The sequence below is a fragment of the Pelophylax lessonae genome (genome assembly GCF_965119305.1).
Source record: "Pelophylax lessonae genome assembly, chromosome: 3".
Lineage (NCBI taxonomy): Eukaryota > Metazoa > Chordata > Amphibia > Anura > Ranidae > Pelophylax > Pelophylax lessonae.
In genome coordinates, this window is record NC_138770.1 from 492014173 (window position 1) to 492037127 (window position 22955).

A 22955-nucleotide genomic window follows, 5' to 3' on the forward strand; every position below is an offset into this window, starting at 1 on the left:
GCCAAACAAAAATCAGTTTGGGACATGTTAAAAATACCATTCTGTCTAACTAAATACAGTATATACATTGCATAAATGGTGAAGGGCCTAGCCAGACTCGTAAATCCAGTGCAAGCCTGCAAAGTAAAATGTAAATTAGACATATATTAGGCATGACTATTTGAACCAGTGAGATTGTTCTCTACTCGGACTTACTTGTTACTACATACTTTTCAACTATACATTCACGTAGAAGTCACTTCCAATCACACTTGACTCGTTGTTCAACTGTTACTCCTGGAACAGGTAACATTGGAACCCTACCAAGCTATCTATCTATCTAGACTCTACGCACCCTTCTTGGTGACTGGATGATAGGCACAGTCCCATCTTCAGCACTAGGGCACTATCTCTCCTCCTATCACAGACAAACTCAGAAAAGTTCAGAGTAAAAACAAGCTACTTTGCTGGAGCCTGAGCCAACTTGTCCAACATGTGAGTGTCACAGGTCTCTTCAAGGGGCCTTTCACATCCTGGCATCCCCCTTTCTCCAAAGAGACCTCAAGCCACTACCTGCTCTCCCGAAGTAGTAACCTGCACAAAGTTCCCCCCAACTGGCTCACTAGCCCGACAGGATCTTTGCAAAATGTCCTTTAAGAAAAATGTCTTTGTGAAAAGATCCTCTTATTTCATATTTTCCTCCATGGCCCAATGGCCCAAGTTTCTTTATAGAGTGTCCCTTTTAACTGTGAGGTAGTGAAGGATCCTGGCTCGATGGCCCAAAGGATCTCCAAGGAATGTTTAACAAGAATAACTTCCGTTAGCAGCTGAAGAATAGGACTGCAGCAGCTGAAGAATAGGACTGCGCGACTACTAAAGTCTTTTGAACAAAGAGTCCCCTTTTTTTTTCAAAGTTAGAGGGTCGGCTCTCATCTGGTGATACTACCTAATGGTAGCAGTTCCACTGACTCCCAAATCCCTATTGCAAAGATAGAAGGGGAAGGGGTATTGGAAATAGGGCTTTGGCCCTAACAGCAAGCTTGAAACTTGAACTTTAACTTTGGGCTCTCCAGCCTAACCTTAGGCTAGCCATCCTTGGCACACAACTCTGCAAAAAATCTCAACCTTTATCCTCAGCAATAGTAGTCAGGATGTGGGACTCAAACAACTTTCCCTTCTGAGTCTATAACACGGATGTACCAAGCCTGGCCAGATCCATTTGGACGACGGACCTCTACATGGTCTATGTAGATAGCCCGCCCCATATTCCAGTTGGCTTTGACAGACTGGAATGTCTTCCATAGTTCAGGCTTGACTGGTTGCGATGGGGTTTCGGGATATAAAGAAAGTCCCACACAGCCTCGTAACACCAAGCCTCTCTCTTGGCCTCTGTCGACAACATTATCTCCCTTGGAGCATAAGGATAATCATATCTGTAATCTAAGGCCACCTTCCTATCAGCCGTTGATGCCTGGAGGGTTTGTCTGTTTCCTCTCCCAGGTGGGGAATACAGGGTCTCTTCTCTCTTGATTAGGGTAGCATAAGCCTCGTTTTGCTCCCAAGCCCAGGCGTAGGTACGAGGTGGGGATAGGTCTGGGACCTGAGTAGTATAGGCCTCGCAGAACCCCAGACTCTTGGAACACTGTCCACGTACCACCGAATCCCTTGTCTCCTCATCAATAATGCTAGGACTGGCTGAACTGCTCCTGTCATCCATTCCCCAGTCCCAATCTGTCTCTTCCCCTGATCTTCAAACATCTACCCCCTCCTCCAATGATATGTAGTGATGTTGGAAACTGGGAGACCCCACATCAATGGCCCTGACTTTTTCCTCACTGCTTACACTCACAGTCTTCCCCACTGAAGGCCACCCACTCCCCTCTGCCACTTTTGTAACGGTACTGCTGCTGCGATCTTCAGTGCATCAGGTGGCGGCTCCTCGGCCCTCACTACCTGCATGCAAATTGCCTCTGTAGTATGGGTCTCCCTTATTTGGCACACCATAGTACAGGCAGGTGTCACTGGTCCCGGCCCCAGCAGCATCCTGAGTACTCCTCTTCCTCTACCCACAGGGATTCCCGGTTCAGAAGCTGACAGAGCACGAGTAATTCCAGTCTCCCACATCACATTCATTATTCTGGGCTGGCAATCACTCTTCTCCGCCCGCAGCAGCAAATTGCCACAGTGCCCGCACTGACTCCACACTTGCATCTGCATGGTTACATTCTGACACTCATTACACACCAAGCCCAGATGTTCCACGCCAGCTCCGGTACACAACGCCAGTCTCCCAGCGGGCACAAGTTGCACTCCTGTATCCCACAGGGTCGACATCGCCATTCCAGTCCACTCTGCATGATCTCTGCCAACACGTGGGATAGCCTCTGGGTTCCGGCTCACTTTGGCACCCTCCATCATGCTCCTCCACACACGTGTCTCCCTCTCAGCTACACTTGAAAGCAGAAGTAATATATTGGCTTCCTTCCTTATTCCGTACTGGCCATTCCTGGGCGGCGAGTTCGCCCACAACTCCAGATTAGCTGACTCTCCGGCGGTGGCTCCTCCTGCTAGGCAGATCTCTTCAGCGCGTGCTTTCCCTCGAAGTACAGTAACCTCCTGACTGCCACTTCAACTCTGCTCAGCCAGCATGAACAGAGATCCTGCTCCTCAATCCACATGCATCCGCCATTTCTGTCTGGGCCTCAGTTGCACTTCCATCTTGCCAAGCCAACTGATCTCCCTTGCTGCTTTGGAAAATTGTCCCGCTCTCAGACATTGCACGGCCAACATTTTTCTTTACAGCACATGTACAGACATGACTTGCCATACTACTTTGGAAAACTGTTCCGCTGTCATGAATTGCACGGTCAACACTTTCCTTTGCAGTATATTCACAGATATCACTCTCCACACTATTTAGGAAAACTGTCCCACTGTCATGAATTGCACGGTCAACACTTTTCTTTGTAGTGCATGTCCAAACATGGCCCCCGACACACCAATCCCTTTGTCCCGGGTCACCACCATCTTCCTTTTCACTTGCACCGATTACTGTAAAGCAGACACAGTCTTTTTGTACAATATGGTGCATCTCCTCTTCACCTTGATCTTTAAGGATAGTCTACTGATGTGTATGGTACCAGCTGATTGGAAAAAAGCCAACGTGGTACCAATATTTAAAAAAAGGGCCGAGATATATCCCGGGTAACTATAGGCCGATCAGCCTAACATCAGTAGTCTGTAAGATTTTGGAGGGGATGTTAAGAGACTATATACAAGACTTTAGTAATGAAAATGGTATTATTAGTAGTAATCAGCAAGGATTCATGTAAAATCGTTCTTGCCAAACCATACTATTAACCTTCTACGATGAAGTGAGCTGCCACCTAGATAAAGGTAAGCCTGTGGATGTGGTGTATCTGGACTTTGCAAAAGGCCTTTGACACCGTTCCCCACAAACGCTTACTGTACAAACTAAGGAATGTAGGTATGGACCATAGGGTGAGTACCTGGATAGAGAACTTGCTCCAGGGGAGAGTCCAGAGGGTGGTGATTAATGGGGAGTACTCGGATTGGGCGGGTGTGGAAAGTGGGGTCCCCCAAGGTTCTGTCCCGGGACCAATCCTGTTTAATTTATTCATAAATGATCTAGAGGAGGGGATATCGAGTACAATCTCAGTATTTGCGGATGATACTAAACTAAGCATGCCAATATCTTCTATACAGGATGTGGAAACCTTACAAGCGAACCTGAACAAAATAATGGGCTGGACAACTACATAGCGGATGAGGTTTAATGTTGAGAAATGTAAAGTAATGCACTTGGGCGTCAGAAACACGAAAGCAAGCTACTCACTAGGGGGGAAACCTCTGGGTGAATCTAAGATGGAAAAGGACCTGGGGGTTCTGGTGGACAACAGGCTTGGCAGTGGCATGCAATACCAAGCCGCTGCAAGCAAAGCCAACAGAATACTGGCATGTATATAAAAGAGGATTCACTCCAGAAATAAAGAAATTATTCTACCACTCTACAAGACTCTGGTCCGGCCACATCTGGAGTATGCTGTCGAGTTCTGGGCACCAATCCTCAGGAAGGACGTGCTGGAACTGGAGAGAGTCCAGAGAAGGGCAACAAAAATAATTAGGGGAATGGAGGGCATCGGCTATGAGAAAGACTACAAGCACTGAACTTATTCGCTTTGGAGAAGAGACGATTGAGAGGGGATATGATATCCATGTACAAATACTGTACTGGCAGCCCTAGTATAAGGAACAAACTTTTTAGAGAAAGGGAATACAATAAGACACGTGGCCACTCACTAAAACTAGAGGAAAAACGGTTTAACCTTAAAATACGTAAAGGGTTCTTCACTGTCAGAGCAGTAAGGATGTGGAATTCTCTTCCACAAGCAGTGGTATCAGCAGGGAGCAGCGATAGTTTCGAAAACTATTAGATGGGCACCTTTCAACCTCACAAACTATGTAACTAACTCTCCTGCACTTTCCTAGTGAGAACAGATTTTTTTCCTTGACAAAAGTCCATCTGTTGCCCTTGGTAACCATCATTGTGAACTTGACCTTCCATCCCACTCTCCCTAGTCTCTGTAGAGCAGACATCACTCTCTTAACTGACACTCCAGTACATTTCTTGAAAAAGCATAACGTTATTTTGCAAGATTTTCCGGCCGTTGCTATTAGCAACCATTGCAGTAACCCAGAGGCGAATCCTGGATGACGCCCCCAAATGTAGCACTGCCCCCTTAAGGACTGCTGAATTCTTCACCTTTTTGGGTTACCGTTAGCAACTGCAGGCACAACTTAACACTTTACTTTCAGGCTCAGTCAATGAACAGTCTAGGGGCTTTGGTTGTTTTTGTTGTTTTATTATAAATAGGGATGGGATAAGGGATAGAGTGGTATACCCTGGAACTTGAACTATTCACAATTCTGAGGACTTCTATCTGAAGATGCAGCCAAGCTGCGAATTTCACCTTGCCACTAGATGAATTGTAGATACTGAGTCTCTGAACAAAAGACTTGGTTGCACACTATCTTCAGGCTACGCACCTAGCACCCTTTCACTCCACCAGCTGACACCCCTGCTCTGAATACTTTACTCCAAAGGGCCCCCTTCCTGGTCAGGTTCTTAGACACAATCCCCTGTACTCACAATACTGTTTTTCCAGGTTCTCCAGTGTCTCAACCCATCTAGTCAGTTCTCCTGGACCTCTGGGTTCAGCTCCTTCCTTCTGGCTCATCAGGCCAGCTGCCTTTGACCATACACAAACTACTGCAGAAGAGGAGGCAGCTGCCCCCCTCTTTCCGGGACTCTGCTCACCAGCCAAAGACCCCGAGCACATGTACTACTGGCTTTTATACCACACCCCAGAATGCACAGAGATGACAAGTCTGTGCCAATCACTGGGGCTGTATCAAAGCCTGTGTACCCATTGGTCAGATTTCCTCCACTATCCAACATGCCTTACTATTGGACCAGTGTGAAACACTCCCCTAGACCAGATGAATCACACACTGAGCACCATGAGAAGACCTAACTCACAGCTCCTGCTCTCTGTTAAGCAGAAAGCAATATAGAATTTGCCTGCTACTCTTCTGATAGGCAGACAGAGCCAAAACTATACTCACTCTCTAGCACCTACCTAAGAAGGTGCTACATGACTATCTAAAAATAATAAAATTAGTGTACAAATAAACAGGTTAATGTAAAACTTACATATGTATGAAGTGAATCTCTCTATAGAGAGGGAGGAAGGCAGAAAAACTGGGATGTGCAATTGCCAGATGGATCAGAGCACGACTTGTATTAGGGACCATTCACACTATGTGCAGTTGCCATGAGGAAAAATGCAGGTAACTGCAATGTCACACAGAAAACAATCGTTTTCTGTGTATCATGTTCAGACCAGAACGCAGTGTTACACCATGTTTGCATAATAGTGTGCATAGTCTCACATGTCACTGCACTAGTGTACAATGATATGAATGAAGTGTCTCTTTATACATTCATATAAAGTTCTGTTCAGCTGGGTTCACATTGGTGTGAATTTGATTCTGTTTTTCCCTCATCCAATTCGCATGTCAGGAGACTGCGACCGGCTCTCAATGGTGCTGGTTTACACAACTCTGGGACAGCTGCGGAGCAGTTTGCAGAAGGGTCCTGTGCCTCTGTAGGTCCATTTCAGTTCGGAATTCAGCCAAAAATTCAGACTGAATTCGGACCTGAAATGAAGAAGAGGGGCGCACCGGACCCCCTGCTGGAAGCCACTCCACACACAGTGAACCCAGCCTAAAATAAAGGGAGCTATGTGATGTGATAAAACATGCATCATACTGCCCCCTGCTGCACAGTTCTGAAGCCCAAAATGCTGCAGTTTGGGCTGCAGGGCAGTGTGAATGGGTCCTTAACAATACCCTTGTAGAGGAAATCAATTAGTATGAGACCCAAAAACAATATGGCTACAAGATGGCCCTATGTAGATAATAAACACAATACCAAATTTAACTGGAAAAAAATCATCAGGTTCCTTAGATATGTGAATCATATAGGGGGATTATCAGCCCTAAAACAAATAGCAAAGGAAACCCATATAAATATAGGTTATATGTTATTTCAAATTAAAGGATAGCTTATTAATAAAATATAAACTGTATCTAAAAAATGTGAATGTGTCCATTAGTGATATCAACTGCATCCATATGAAGGAGTGAGACTTGATGGACTATTCTCTTTATTTAACCCTAACTACTATAACTCAATTTTTCTCCCATCAAGAATCATAATTAAAGAAAAGGACTAAACAATTACATGTATAAACATGTATCAAAATGTGGGATCTGTAAGACCAACAATCTATAATAATTTGTATTACCTTCATTATTATACATGGAACAAGCATATATACAATAAACAGTCAGCTGGGTGAACTGTATAAATGTCTTACTCTTTTGGAACTTCAACACTTCTGGATCGGAAGGATTTGCCCCCTTAATGACCAGGCCATTTTTTGCGATTTGGCACTGTGTTACTTAAACGGACAATTGCGCGGTCAAAAACAATATTTTTTACATTCTGCTATATAACATTCCCAAAAAAGAATAATTTGAAAAACACATTTTTTAGCATTTTAGGCCAATTTGTTTTCTGCTACATATTTTTGGTAAAAAAAATCACAATAAGCATATTTTGATTGGTTTGCACAAAAGTTATTGTGTCTACTAACTACGAGAAAGATTTGTAATTTTTATTGTTTTTTTTTTTTACTAGTAATGGCAGTGATCTGCGATTTTTAGTGGGACTGCGACATTCCAGCAGACAGATTGGACCCCTAACTGACATTTTTGACACTTTTGGGGGAACCAGTGACATTACTAAAGTAATCAGTGCTACAAATATGCACTGTTACTGTAATAATGACACTGGTAGGGAAGGGGCTAACACAGTGGGTGATCGAGGGGTTAAATGTAAGCCTAGGGGCGTGTTTCTAACTGTATAGAGGATGGACTTTTGAAATGATCACAGAGACCTGTGATCCTATATAGAAGGATCACAGGAGCGCTGTGATCATTCCAGAGAGAAGAACGGTCAGCTGTGTTTACAATAGCTGACCGTCCTTCGACCTCAGCGGGAGCGATTGCGGGTGGCTGGAGGCAATCGGAGCTACCAGCCCTGTGCATCGGAGTCCCCACTGCCGCAGCAGATGCACGACCGACGTAGGGCTACTCGGTTCGCGCAGGAGGGCCAGTCTGCCGCAGTAAAACTGTGGTCGGCGGTCCTTAACCACTTGCCGACCACCGCAAGTACATATACTGCGGCGGTCAGCCCCTCACAGGCAAAGTGACGTATCGGTACGTCACTAGCCTGTGAGGCTCTGGGGAGCGAGCGAGCGTGCGCGCCGGATGCCCGCTCCCGCTCGGTCACGGACCCCCCGCGCGTGTGCCCCGCGGACCCGATGTCCGCCGGGCACTCGCGATCGTCCGTTACACCGGGAGAAAGGCAGGCGGCTAATGTAAACAAGCCACCTGTCATTCTCCCCTGTGTAAGAATAGTGATCATACGGTTCTGCTATGTAGGACCGTTGATCACTGTTCTTACACCTCAAGCCACAGTCAATCACAGTTAGAAGAACGCCCCTAGGGACACACTTAACCCCTCCCTCTAAAAAAAAGTTAACCCCTTCACTGCCAGTGTCAATTTACAGTAACAGTGCATATGTATAGCACTGATTACTGTAGTAATGTCACTGGTAATCCCAAAAGTGTCAAAAATTTCAGTCAAGGGTCCGATCTGTCCGCCGCAATGTCGCAGTCCTGCAAAAAAAAAAAAATCGCAGATCGCCGCCATTACGCGTTAAAAAAAACCCAACAAAAATGACAAAAATCTTTCCCTTAGTTAGTAAACGCAATAACTTTTGCGCAAACCAATCAAAATACGCTTTTTGCAATTTTTTTTACCAAACATAAGTAGCAGAAAACAAATTGGCCTAAAATGTTAAAACATTTAGATTTTTACTTTTTTTTTTTTTTGGGGAATTTCATATAAAAAAATTTGAAAAATATTGTTATTTTTTCAAAATTGACGCTCTTTTTTTGTTTATAGCGCATGATCAAAAAATTGCACAGGTGATCAAATACCACCAAAAGAAAGCTCTGTTTGTGGGAAAAAAAGTATGTCAAATTCGTTTAGGTACAGCGTCGCACGACCGCGCAATTGTCTGTTAAAGTCACGCATTGCCGAATCACAAAATAGGCCCTGGTCAGGAAGGGGGTAAAATCTTCCGGGGCTTAAGTGGCTAAGTGGTTAAAGGAATTCTTTGGGCACATATGTTTTCATTTTACTCTATCATAAAAGCAATGCAAACAATAGTTCTTTTTGACAATCCAATATAAGCTTACTTAAAAAATATTCTTTTATGTTGTAAGTGCTCCCTGTCTGCTGGCCATCTCCTTCCACAGTTTCCTGGATCCTTGCATGCTTTGCAGCTCCTTGTTTGCCCATTCCTTTGATTTGTGTCCAATCTCTAAGGACTACATATCCCATGGGACCTCGCTGCCTGTATTCCTACACTGACTCCTCATGAAACTCCTCTCAGCACCTTTGTAGTGAATAACCAAATTAAAATACAGGGTCATAGTATGATACAATAACCATACAAATATATATATATAGTGCATCACATCAGTGCGTTTAATACATTTGCAAAAAATATTCATATATACATATATGTGAAAAAAGTCACATGAAACACTGTGATGAAATAACCAATAATAATGAATACATCTCAATCCAATATTGTGACCAGTGTGCTTCTTTTTTAAATTTCACACTCTTGCATTCACTCTTCTCCCAGGGAAACTCCAAACTGCACACCTTTACAAATTGACCTCTATATAGGTCCCCACATGGGAGTAAACTGATAATCAGGTCTCATTTACAGCAATCCAGCTCTAATAGTGCTCCTTGTCAATCACCTCAGCATTATCAGACTCATACATATAAGAGAAAAGAACTTTCATAGTGCTCAGTGAGTGGTTTTATTGTATTAAATAAAAGGTAAAAACACAATAGCGTATATATACATGTAATCTGTCCAGTCCAGGCACGTCACAGGACAATGTCTGGCTTGCTCAGCGTAATGATGTCATCAAGATTGGGCTCCATCCTAAATAAAAATGTTATTGTTTCCTCCCCTCAAGCAAAATACTCCTTTGGAAAAATCTCCATCAACCATCAAGCGAAAATTACAACCCTAATAAAAATCCTACCCTGAAATATATAAATTACCCCTCCAATCAAAATCATCTTTTCCCCCATGAGCAGTGCTGTATCTGACTTCTGTTGACTTATTACTGTTATGAAGGTAAAATGCATCTTCCATGGCTTTGCAGAGAATCCCTCATACTGCTAAAGTATGAGACATCATTGACCAAATGCATAAAGCAAGAGACACTGGGCGAATTGTCCCAATGCCTGAGCCTAGCAATGCCCAGGGTATGCATTGTGACTGTCACACTCATACAGCCATAGTTAAGAAATCATGTGCAAACATTGTCATATTACTGAAACCTACATGTTGCTGTGCAGATAGCTAGGTTAATACTCTGCACAAGTATATGACTGTGTCAACCTAATCCAGCCTTCTGAAGCCTTGCTAAAAACAATGCTAATACTGAAGCATATTAAAATATTATCTGATCTTAAAAAAAAAGACAAATACACATAACGTGCATCTAGACCCTAGAACTGCACACAGTATATATCACAGTTTACCATCCATGTGGAGGCTTCATTTATTTTCTTTTTTCAGGCTTTTTTCCCTTTATTTTTACTTGGTGATCTTGCCAAGTGAAAAGAAGTGTGTTGAACTGCAGAACATCACTCTCTCCTCATCTTGATAACATAGGAGAAGGTGTTGTGTAGTTCACAAACATTTACTGGGCAGGACTGATAAGATTACTTGAGATAATACTGACTTTTTGGCAAGATCAATAAGTATTTTTATTTATTTTTTTTTGCACCTATCAAACAGATCATACAAAACACTTTTGGTGGTATATCAAGGGACAGAAATATGTCCCCTTTAATTAGAGAAGTCTATTCCTAGGGGTTACATACACTTTATCTAAAAATGCCATTTCAAATTAAATTGTTTTGTTTTGGGTAACTTTCCTAAAGCCGGCCATAGATGTTTCGAATGATGGTTCCTGCTGAACTGGCCAAGATTCAAACCATGTATGGGCAGGCTGAATATACCCAAGTTGATTGATCAACTTGGGTACAACCAGCCTGTCGGAGTTTACATGCAATTATTGCTAACTTTTATTGCCACTAGCAGTAATCACTGTGTTCTCCTGGCGGGGATGGCTTCCTCCGCCCTCCCTGCCAGGAGAATGCAATGGCTCCGTGGAGGGATTCAAGAAAGAATCAAGGAACAATCAAGAAAATCGCTCTATCTATGGTAGGCTTAAGATGACCATAACATATTTCATCAATGTGCAAAGTCAAATTCTGAATCCATAAGCAGTTTGATGGCTAAATAGTTAGTCAAAGTTCTAAGCCTGATAAAATTTTGGTCTGACAGCAAGCTGGTATAAATATTTGTGCAACAATGCTTTTCTTTAGAAAAATCTGTATATCTTAGCCCACCATGCATGTTGCTTTGATTTCTGGGAAATCTGATCTTCTATGCCGCTTTTCATCTTGGTGGTATATTGGGAGCTGTGCCTATACTGGATATGACCATATTTATAAAAGAAAACTGCTCTTTCTCCAAGATTATTATTAAATCTAATTCGGAGCACGGATGTGCCTATATTAGATGTAACCAAGAAACTCCTCTTTGAGATCTAGAATAATACATACCTGAGAAAGGCGCCAGCACACTCCCACATATCTTGTAATATTATGTCTTTGTGTTTTTCTTCCACAATTAGTGATCACATTTTGCTGGTATATAATTTTTCACAGATTTGACCAATTCCTATAAAGAAAGTATTGATACGTTCAACTCCATCCCAACAATCAGCGACTTGCTGAATGATGAGGATCTTCTGTATACCCTGAAGATAAAACTGGATCCTTGCCATCCCACTGTTAAAAACTGGAGGAACTTTGCAAGCAAATGGGGTATGAATTATGACGAGCTTTGCTTTCTGGAGCAGAAATCTGGAGCACAAAGTCCTACCATTGGCTTCTTGCTACGGAACAGTGAAAGGACTGTGGAGCAGTTGATAGACCTGTGTAAATTGTACAAGAGGGTCGATGTTCAGAAAGTGTTACTAAAATGGGTCAATGTTGATTGGCCAATGAGGGTACATAAAATATACAGGAGCAGTGTGTGATTTTTTTTTTTTTATTCAAAAAATAAATTTTATTGTGCAGAATTTCAAAAGGTACAAACAGTCAGAGTAAAGCCCCGTACACACGTACCGATGGTCGGCTTACAAATGTTCCTCTTTTCTCCCCGGGATGTCGGTGTCTGCTGAAAAGTGCAAAGACAGCACAAGGACAGCACAAGAATTTTGTCCGCCGACTGCAGAAGTGATGTCATGTAATGGTTAACTTTCCCTGTGTTTTCTATTTTCTGAGCATGCCCAGTCTTGCAAATCTGCGGTCTGTCGGCCGAATTGTGTACTGACAGGCGAACAATCGTCCGTTCTGGTGTCGGCATACAAATATTTTCATGTTTGCACGAAAGACTTTTGTCCGCGGATTGTGCGCAGACATCTGTCGGAGGCACCATACTAACACGCGTACAATCGGCAGATCCTTCGTCCACCGACGTTTGTATGCCGACGATCGGTACGTGTGTACGGGCCTTAAGAACTCCAAAAATATGGGACAGAAAAATATCAAGCTCACATCACCAAGAAAAAAACAAAAAATAAAACAATGTTTTTTGTACCAGTTTTTAAAAGTTGTACATTAAATCAAGGTATACATTCTACACAATAATTATAATATACAAGATATCATGTACCAGAAAAACAGAACAGGGAAAGAAAAAAAAAAGGGAAGAAAAGAAAACAAAACCTAAAAGTCCACTTATGAAGTGCGTGTTATCTTTCAATTAATTACCTCCTCATGCAGTATATACACCAATCTTACTGCAATAGCCACCCACTGCCATCTCCTGCTTCTCTCCATCTTTCAAGATTTATGATATGAATCCCAGCTGTCTTTTTGCTTACCATTGGAGCAATCTAGTATGAATCAGCTGATGCGGAGCCACCCCAGGAGTTTCCAACCATTCCCTACACATTTTTGAAAATTGATTAGATGCATTCCTTTGCTGATATGCATGTTTTTCTCGAACAAGAATAAAGTTAACTTGTTGCATACATTGTAGAGATGTGGGCGCCTGGGGAAATAGCCAGTAACGTGCTACCATTTTCCTGGCTAGATAGAACAACCTGGTTAAGGCTATATACGTGGAAGGGGGTAAGCCTCCAAGCAAGCAAGTAGCTGGGTTCATTTCTTATTGCAGTTGATAAATATGATTTGTACTTCTATTCTAACCACTTCCTGCCAATATCTCACTAACTTAGGGCACCTCTATAGCATGTGAGTTAGAGTGCCCTGATGCAATTGGCACTTTGAACACAAGGGTAAGTCCTGCCTACTCCACTTAAAGAGCTGTATAGGAGTTCTATAGGAAAAATAAACAAGTGCAACAGTTTTTGGTCCGCGGATGCAGACACCAGTGGACCAACCAAGAGTATTTGCTCCCAACTATCCCCATCTATAGGGTCAATATCTGCCTCTCATTTCCCCCTACAGGGTAGCAAGTCTGGGGATTGTATATGAGTTAGTAAGCTTGCATAGATACGAGAAATAATGCTCCTTTTTATCCAAGGTAGAAAATACAGTTAAGAAATTCAGATTCACTTAAATGTAAGGCTGACTGTCTACTCTGCGCTCTAATGGCATGGCGCAATTGCAGATACATGTAGTATCGATTACATATTAGAGGGAATTCTGTTCGCAATTGGTCAAAAGACTTCAGCTCCGACCCAGAAAATAATTGCGTGAAATATTTGATACTAGCCGCCTTCCAGAGTGATTGGCTTGGGAGCTTACCCAATTCAGAGTATGAGCTATTACTCCAAATAGCAGTACAGTCCAAAAAGCCCTCTATGCCCATTCTCCTCTTTAGTTCTGCCCAAAGTTTTAACAACAACTGCACATTAGGGCAGTCCGACGAAATCTCTGGAAGTCCCATTTCCATTTTGGACATTGCAGAATACTCCAATAGGGAGGGAATCAGCAAGGTCCTAGAGGGGTCTGCCACTACAGATAGGTCCCACCCTGTGAGTTGTTGCAACTGTACAGCCATAAAGTAGGTAAAGGAGTGCGGAATGGCCGTTCTGCCCTGGTCTTTAGGGTATTGTAGTGTAGTTAATTTAATATGTGCCACCCCATTTTTTTCAAAGTAATGCGCGATACTGGGAATCCATACAATCAAACCAATATCAGGGTAACCAAACAGGGACATTAGGAAGAACATAGAGCAGCTGGGGGGGCAATATCATTTTAATAAGATTAGTCCTTCCTGTGACAGATTATGGCAGTTTAGAGCAGCTGGCACATTTAAGCTTAAACTTTTGCAGGATGGGTTTAAGATTTAAAGGTATATAATCTCGGGCATCTCCTATGACAACAATTCCTAGATATTTAATGGAACAGGCTACTTCCAGCTGGGATGCTGTCTCTTGAAGAGCCAACTCTAGATAGTCCAACAACAGAAGTGAAGCCTTATGCCAGTTGATTGCAAACCCTGAATATTGCCCAAACTCTTCTATCAGTTTCATGACAGATTTCAAAGATCCAGCAGTATCTCCCAAATATATTAAGGTGTCGTCTGCATAGAGTGAGATTTTATCTTTCCTCTCACCACGACAGAACCCCACTATATCTGAAGAAACTCTAACCATAGCCACCAGTGGTTTCAGTGCCAGGGCAAAAAGTAGGGATAAGAGGGGGCACCCCTGTCTAGTTCCTCTATACAATACAGAAATTTGCTTAATTAAAAGGCCTCTAAGATGCATCTTAAGGGAGTCCCAGACGATGCCCGGTGACGCCATACTCTTGTTGTTTAGAAGAAAAGTGGTAAGTGCTCTAAGAATGGGATCATTGGTAGGGAACAGTTGGAGCCAGAAGGGATTCACTTTCCAGAGTCTTTTCCCAGGTTTGCTTAGAATAGAGATCGATGCCCTTAAGGAGGTGAGTGGTCTGAAATGCTACGGGGAACAAATTCTACCAGAGAGACTTTAGACCTGGCCAAAGAGTTACATAAACAAAAGTCAATGCGTGATAATGCCCTATGCGTAGCAGAATAACATGAGTAGCACTTCCTATTCAGGTATCTATCCCTCCACACATCTCTCAAGCCAATCTCTGAGATTAATCTAGCAAATGGGGTGGAGCCACGAGTGTCAGTAGCACATCCACTGTAAGGTGAAAATTTGTCCATGCTCCTATCCAGGACATTATTAAAATCTCCCAGAACCCATATGGGTATATTAGTATGCGGAGCCATGAATAGAGCCAAGCAATGTAAGCTGTCCGGGGTGAAAGGTGGAGGGACATATATATTTGCTATAATACACAACAGGCCAGCCAATTTGAATAGTAGGAATATATATCTTCCCTGGTCATCGACACAAGATGTATTTAAGTGGACACATTATTAGAAACTAAAACGCTAACTCCTCTGAAGTAGGCAGCGTGAGTGGAGTGAAACTGCACCGGGTAACCACAGTTTTTAAGCAAAGACAAAGTATTGGATTGGAAATGTGTTTCTTGCAAACACACTACCGCAGAGCGGTATGATTTAAGTTCAGAAATAAGTACCTGACGCTTCACTCCATCACTCGTAGTTGCCCCAGACGACGTCAACCTATGATGAAACGCTTGGGCAATGCCAGACGTGATGTCAACACGCCCCCTATCTGTGCCAGCTCTGTTTGTACCTATGAGGACGCGGGATGCCGCGGTTCTCCAACCACTACCAGGAATAAGTGTCTACGCGATTTTATATGCTCCTTATGTAAGTGTACTTTTAATAAAGCTTTTATATCGTTTTTCTGGATTACGCTATGTGTCTCCTTCCCCTTATCTTTCACCTACATGCCATTTGTGATTGACCCTTTATGACGTCTACTGGGTTTGAGGAATTTTTATTTGGATGTGAAGAGTGCCTGCTCGGGACCCTGCATAAGTGCTAAACACACTGCTGTTTGGGGCCAATTCATTAGTTTGAATGGCCACGCATCTCTGGTAAGCAGCCCATTTAACCCTTCCTTCACAGGTGTTATTTCCTCGTACCTCACGAGGGAAAGAACTACTTGGAACATCTGACACCTGCTGGGACTTGTGGTGCACTCCGGGTGTAGCACCTTATTATTAGAATTTTTTCTTATTCACTATTGGGTTAACCCCTTTTTTCACTTTTTTCACTTATGGACACTTATTTATATATTGAGGGCATTGTCCCCTTGATTGCTTTTAAAATATTTTTTGTCATAATATTGATTCATATCACTTATTAGCGCTGCACATTATTTATTTTAAAAGCTTCTATGAGCCAGCACTCTATAAAGGCAACAGGGTTCTTTCCTTGACCCCTTTTTAGGGATACCCACAGTCTGCACATTATTTCTTCCAAGCCTATTGTCCATATCTTCTAGGCGCGCAGCATGACTGGAGGTTAGGGACTGTATTTGTCACACCTCGTGTGGTAATGGCGCCACATCATCTTCAATATTACTCATCCGGCCCTCCAATGCTGCTGTGCAATCTCTCAATTTTTGCATGTCCTGTCGGACCAGAGTAAGTTCTATTTTCACTCCCTTTAGTTCTGTAGTCAGATTAGAGAGGTTAGTGTTACAGGAGGTGACTGCAGCAAAAATCTCCCTGAGTTCCTGTGTGGCATGGGTGTTGGGTTCACTGCCTGAGACTAAGAGAGCAGGGGTACTCACTGTGTCCCATAGAAGTTCTGCAGGGTTTTTCGTCCAGGCTGAATCAGGCTCCCCTTCAGTGGGGAGATCTGCATTAACCTCAACAGGGATGGTAGCTGACTTAGTGTCTTTGCTCAGCGATTTAGCAAAGAGTTTTTGAGCTGCCTCCTTTGCTGCCTGAGACGAGTGGGCACCATCTTGGGCTGCAGGGAGGAGGAAGAAACACCAACAGCTAGCCCGGGAGGTACTGTGATCAGAATGGATCAGCAATGGTGGATGTAGAGCAGAAGGGGAAAGAAATCAGTATAAAAGGCAGGCGTGTGCATCCCACTCCATGCGCCACAGGCCATGCCCCCCCCCCCCCCCGCAGTGTGGGATAAATTGTTTTGGATGAATGAAATTTAAAAAAATATATAAAATCTGTACTTTGACATTGTGATATATCTGTGTTGTCCTCTATGTTGTCTAGCGCCTGTACAAAATGCAGTGGGTTCTATTCATGAGTACTTGAAATGTATCCATGCTGTTTGTTTGAAAATCCATTCACAGCTCTGTAGAGCTTTTGAAATTGTAATTTAAGCAATTATGTCCAGATAATCAGATTAACTGATAAAGTAATAGGGACCAATCCACATAATTTGTACATTTATTGCCTGCTTTTATTTATTTTCTTTCTTTCTATTGCTTTTTTTTTTTTTTTAATTCATTGGGAATGTTTGAATATTAAAGGAAAGGGAACTTTGCTGACTTGGTGTTTAATGCTTACCACAAAACGTAGAATCTGATTGTACAATTTCACATAGATCTTCAGACAGCTATGTAGTACAAGTGTCTACCTGAATAAATGCTTATTGATTGGATAGATTGATTAGGTAAGTCTTCATAGTACATAGTTTTGGTATTCCTAAAGTTGACGGTATGGGTATTGTATGATTAGACTGTAACGTATTTCCCTAAAAGTGCTAGCTCTGGGACCATCATCGTTCACCTTGTATCAATACTTGGTTTTGATTACTCACATTATTATTCACTAGATAGTAAAGTCAGAATAACAGAAACCACATCCATCATTAGCAGCAATAATAATTTTGTCCTCAGGTTTCAGGTTTGTCCTTCAAGTTAATAAAAAAAAACGATTTAAATCATGTTACCTTCTTCTGTCTCTCATGAACTCCGGTCTCAAAATTTCAAAACATCTCCATCAGACTTCCTAGTTTAAACCAGCTGCTTATGCCATTATATAATCAAATGATGGTATATTCACTATAATGTGGAATATACAAATAGTTCGAGAATCCATTTTGGTTTTGGGGGTTATTGATATTTCATTGCCTGTTCAAAGAAATGAGCTTTACCTAAAAAAAAACATAAAATACATGGAAAATAAAAATTCGTTGTTGGCAAACTGCTCAAAACAATTAAATACCCTTTTGCAGTAACCTATAGCTAATCGATGCTTTATCACCCAATATTATCAGCAGCAGGCACGTCTTACACTCCCATACTCTGCGCAAAGTAAATACAATTCAATCAATGTGCTGCGCTTCTAAGGATTCTTTCACACGGGCAGTCAGTTTTTCAGGCAGATCTGATTGGACCCTTCATTCACCCGTATTGAGCGTCGGATGTCAGCAGTGACATGTCCGCTGACACCTGCTGCTATCCGATTCCATCCTGTCTGCCAAATCCAGATGGATGGTGACCCTATTTTCCATCTGTCTGGAGGAACATTTTCCATTTTCACCCATTTCCCCATAGGGGAGAGCAGGTTTCTGTCCGTCTCCGCCTGCACAGTAAGCAGGGACGGACCTACCATCCTCCTGCTCAGCGGGGATCAGCGAAGCAATCCTCCGCTGAGCAAAGCAGAGTTCACCGAGCGGACCACCCGTGGGAAAGGTCCCTTAACTAACATTGAGTCCCGTTCACATTGGCATGATTGAACATGCGATTTGACAGGTCAAAGGCACAACAAAGCCATGTTCAGTGTGAACAAAAACCTCCTTCTAAACAGATACTATGTATCACTCTATAATGTACATATAACATCAAGTGCTTATGTAATAAATCCATGTCTGCAAATAAAACAAAAAATAAAATATATATAAAAAATATACAGAATTGTCAACTTCCTATCTCACATTAAATCACAACATTTCCAATATCAGTGTTCATAAATAAAGTGACAAGTGTATGAAACATACATAAGCACTTGATGTTATACTGTATGTGCATTATAGAGTGATGCATAGGGGTTTATTTACTAAAGCTGGTTAGTGCAAAATCAGACTCACTTTTGCATAGAAACTAATCAGCTTCTAACCTCAGCTTGTTCAATTAAGCTTTGGCAATAAAACCTGGAAGCTGATTGGTCTCTACGCAGTAGTGAGACTGATTTTGCACTCTCTAGCTTTAGTAAATAAACTCTGTATCTGTTTAGAATTAAGTTTTAAGGTTGGTTTAGAAGTGCAGCACATTGATTGAATTGTTGGTAAACTGCTACTTTACCGGATCAAGTGAAACTATAAGGGTGAATCAGTAAAGAGAGTAAGTAACCTTTACTCCAGCCCAGCAGGGCTATAGATGATTTTTTTCCTGGGGAAAGTTTAGACATGGGCAGTCAAAGAAGAATAATTGTGAGTGTGGCAAAAAAAAAAACTGTGGGAGAGACGTAAAACTTGAGCCTACTCACTGTTTCCATGATACATTTTTGCCACAGTCCTTGTATGTAAATGTACATATGCTTTAAGTGGTTGAAAAGGCTAAAGGTTTTTTACCTTAATATCTTAATGAAGTGCAGCTTCCCCCCAACCCCACCTAAATACTTACCTGAGCCTGACCTCCATCCAGAACTGTGCCCGAGAGCAGAGGCTCTGCTCCCTCTCTCTCTTTCATCACCCTCACTGGAATCAGTGACAGCTCAAACTGCTGTCAGTCAAATCCAACTTTTGCACAAGGCAAGTAAGTATAACATGTTTGTTATTAACCGCTTCGGGACCACCCGCCGCAGTTTTACTGTGGCAGGCAGCCTCTTCTGCGCGAACCAACGTAGGTCTACGTTGGCCGCGTGCCTGCAGCTAGGGGACGAGCGCGTGCCACCAGCGGTGCGCTCCCGCCCCCGCTCATCAGCGGGGACTCCGATGCACAGGACTGGTGGCTCCGATTGCCGCCTGCCCCCCGTGATCGCTCCCCGCTGAGAGGGAAGGACGGTCAGCTATTGTAAACACAGCTGATCGTTCTTCTCTCTGGAATGATCACAGAGCGCCTGTGATCCTTCTTTGTAGGATCACAGGTCTCTCTGATCATTTCACAAGCCATAACCCCATAAGTTAAAAACACGCCCCTAGATACACATTTAAGCCCTTGATCACTTACTGTGTTAACCCCTTCCCTGCCAGTGTCATTATTACAGTAACAGTGCATATTTTTAGCACCAATTACTGTAGTAATGTCACTGGTCCCCCCAAAAGTGTCAAAAATGTCAGTCAGGGGTCCGATCTGTCGCAATGTTGCAGTCCCGAAAAAAAAGAAGCAGATCCCCGCCATTACGAGTAAAAAAAAAAAAAAAACAATAAAAATTACATAAATCTTTCCCGTAGTTAGTAGGCGTGATAACTTTTGCGCAAACCAATCAAAATACGCTTATTGTGATTTTTTTTAACCAAAAATATGTAGCAGAAAACAAATTGGCCTAAAAAGTAAAAAAATTAAGATTTTTTAATTTTTTTTTTTGGGGGGGGGGGGGAGGGGGGATGTTATATAGCAGGATGTGAAAATTATTGTTTTATTTTTGTTGCTCTTTTTTTGTTTATAGCGCAAGAAATAAAAATCGCACAGGTGCTCAAATACCGCCAAAAGAAAGCTCTATTTGTGGGAAGAAAAAAGAAGAAATTTTATTTGGGTAGGCATCGCACGACCGCACAATTGTCTGTTAAATTAACGCAGTGCCGAATCCCCAAAAAATTACCTGGTCATTAAGGGGGCAAATCCTTCCAGTCCAGAAGTGGGTAAAAAATTGTTTTTACAATCGCTTTAATAAGTGTGTTACAAGCAAGGGTCTAAGAGACATGTACAAACCTCAGCACAATCATTTGTAAAAAAAATAAATAAAAATGAAACCTTCCATTATACAGATGAGTTTCTGTACACAGCCTACCTTAACCACTTTACCCCCGCTCACTGTGCCTCTACTGCGGCACAGTGGCTCGTTCCCGTCCAGCGGCGTAGACCTACGTCGCTGGACTCATCCCCTTGTGGGCGGCTCGCTCCCGCTGTATTCAGTCAGTATTCAGCGATTGCCGCTGCTCTTCCCCGATCGTCGGGGAATCGAGTTTGGAGATCCGCCCGCTTTTCTTCAGCAGGGACAGGGAAGATGGTTAAAATTGATGGGAAGATGGATGGAGCCAAATACAGGACCATTCTGAAAGAAAACCTGATGGAGTCTGCAAAAGACCTGAGACTGGGACGGAGATTTGTCTTCCAACAAGACAATGATCCAAAACATAAAGCAAAATCTACAATGGAATGGTTCACAAATAAACATATCCAGGTGTTAGAATGGCCAAATCAAAGTCCAGACCTGAATCCAATCGAGAATCTGTGGAAAGAACTGAAAACTGCTGTTCACAAACGCTCTCCATCCAACCTCACTGAGCTCGAGCTGTTTTGCAAGGAGGAATGGGCAAAAATTTCAGTCTCTAGATGTGCAAAACTGATAGAGACATAACCCAAGCTACTTACAGCTGTAATCGCAGCAAAAGGTGGCGCTACAAAGTATTAGCTTAAGGGGGCTGAATAATTTTGCACGCCCAATTTTTCAGTTTTTTATTTGTTAACAAAGTTTGAAATATCCAATAAATTTTGTTCCACTTCATGATTGTGCCCCACTTGTTGTTGATTCTTCACAAAAAATTACAGTTTTATATCTTTATGTTTGAAGCCTGAAATGTGGCAAAAGGTCGCAAAGTTCAAGGGGGCCGAAAACTTTCGCAAGGCACTGTATGTAAATAAATCTAATATGATAGAAAGTGCTGGATGCAACTATGAATTGTGCAAAAAACTGCAGTGCAGGATGTCAGTAGTTGTGCAACCAATACTGACAAAATGACTGGATATTCAATATAACATAAAATATTGAACCAAATAGTTAGTGGAACTGTGACAAAAGTGCAATATAATGTGAATAATGGAAGTTTGTGAAACCAAATACTTATTAAAAAAGTGCACAGTGCAATAAATGTCAAAATTGTAGATAATGTATGCAATTATAAAAAGTGCATACATGGTTTTGTTTAACCATGTCTCTTAGACCCTCCCACTTTAATATTTTGCCACTGGGTGTGTCAAAACATTAGAGTGAGAGAGTCTAAGAGACATGGTTAAACAAGACCTGGCCTTCTTTGTACCTATAAAATACATTGAGGCTGGGGCCTCCATGATTGCTGTTGTGTTAATCTATTAGGCCCTGAATTTTCACATGTAGCAATTTGGGATCTTTACTGGGCACCATATTGTGGAAGCACACACTGATTTTTTGTTAAACAGGACAAGAGAAGTGGTACTTTGCAGACACCACAGAGTCCATACATACAGAAAGGAGAAGATACTTAGAATGCGGTGCACCCAGGAAACACAACAGTATCACAACAGCAATGGAAGACTCAGCCATGTAGTGATTTGGGATCATAGGATGGCAGTATCCCCATGATTCTGCCTGCAATTCCAAATCACACTGCAATGCTGGCAAAACGCAGCAGGTGTGTTTGTGTTCCTTTTATTTTTAGTGGCACCAAAACATGGTGTGGTTTTGGATCCTTGTGTGATAAATCGCTCAACAATCACAGCAAAACCACACCACATTTTGGTGTCACTAAAAATGAATAGAACACAAAAACACGTGCTGTGTTTTGCCAGCATTGCCGTGTGATTTGGATTTGAATCTGGGTGTGGCGGCGGGCGGAATCACAGGGATATTCTGTCCACAATCCCAAATTGCTACATGTGAACAAGCAGGCTAACACAACAGCAATTATAGAAGATTTAGCCATGGGCATCTGCAAAACTTTTTTCAGGGGGGGGGTAACTTTAAGGTCACCCATGCTCCGCCCCTTTTTTAAATGCCATGAAGGGGAGGAGCTTAGTCATTATCACATAACGCACAGGCAACCAAAGGTTTGAGAAACTTGATGCAAAAGCTTAATAGAAGAATCAAGCTGCCATAATCTGTTTTTATGTTCACACTATTGACACTATTGAATGCACGCTGAATGTTTGCTGATCTCCCTTACCTCCATCTGTTGGTACCTGGCATGCCAGTCTCTGGTCTGCCAATGGGTGTATGGAGCCCAGGAAACATGGCTGAGGTGTGTGTGTGTGTGTGAAGAGGAGGTGATCGGCACTAACGGGAGGTTTTGCGGAAGTGATCTGGTGTCTACACTGCCGATGGATTGTTTCCATATGACAGACAACAATTGGCTTGTCAGATTTATACACAGTAAGTGAGA

At 42.4% G+C, this 22955-nt stretch overlaps 1 protein-coding gene across 6 annotated transcripts in view; it reads left to right on the forward strand.

The window, feature by feature from the left end:
• Positions 1–11843, forward strand: part of EDARADD (EDAR associated via death domain) — a 191091-nt gene extending 179248 nt beyond the window's left edge. For all 6 annotated transcript variants that reach the window (XM_082249733.1, XM_082249735.1, XM_082249737.1 and 3 more), the window contains one exon: positions 11465–11843. In XM_082249733.1, the coding sequence (XP_082105859.1) occupies positions 11465–11838 (374 nt within the window). In that variant the 3' untranslated portion in view covers positions 11839–11843. The remainder of the gene's footprint in view (positions 1–11464) is intronic.
• Positions 11844–22955: the final 11112 nt, after the last annotated feature.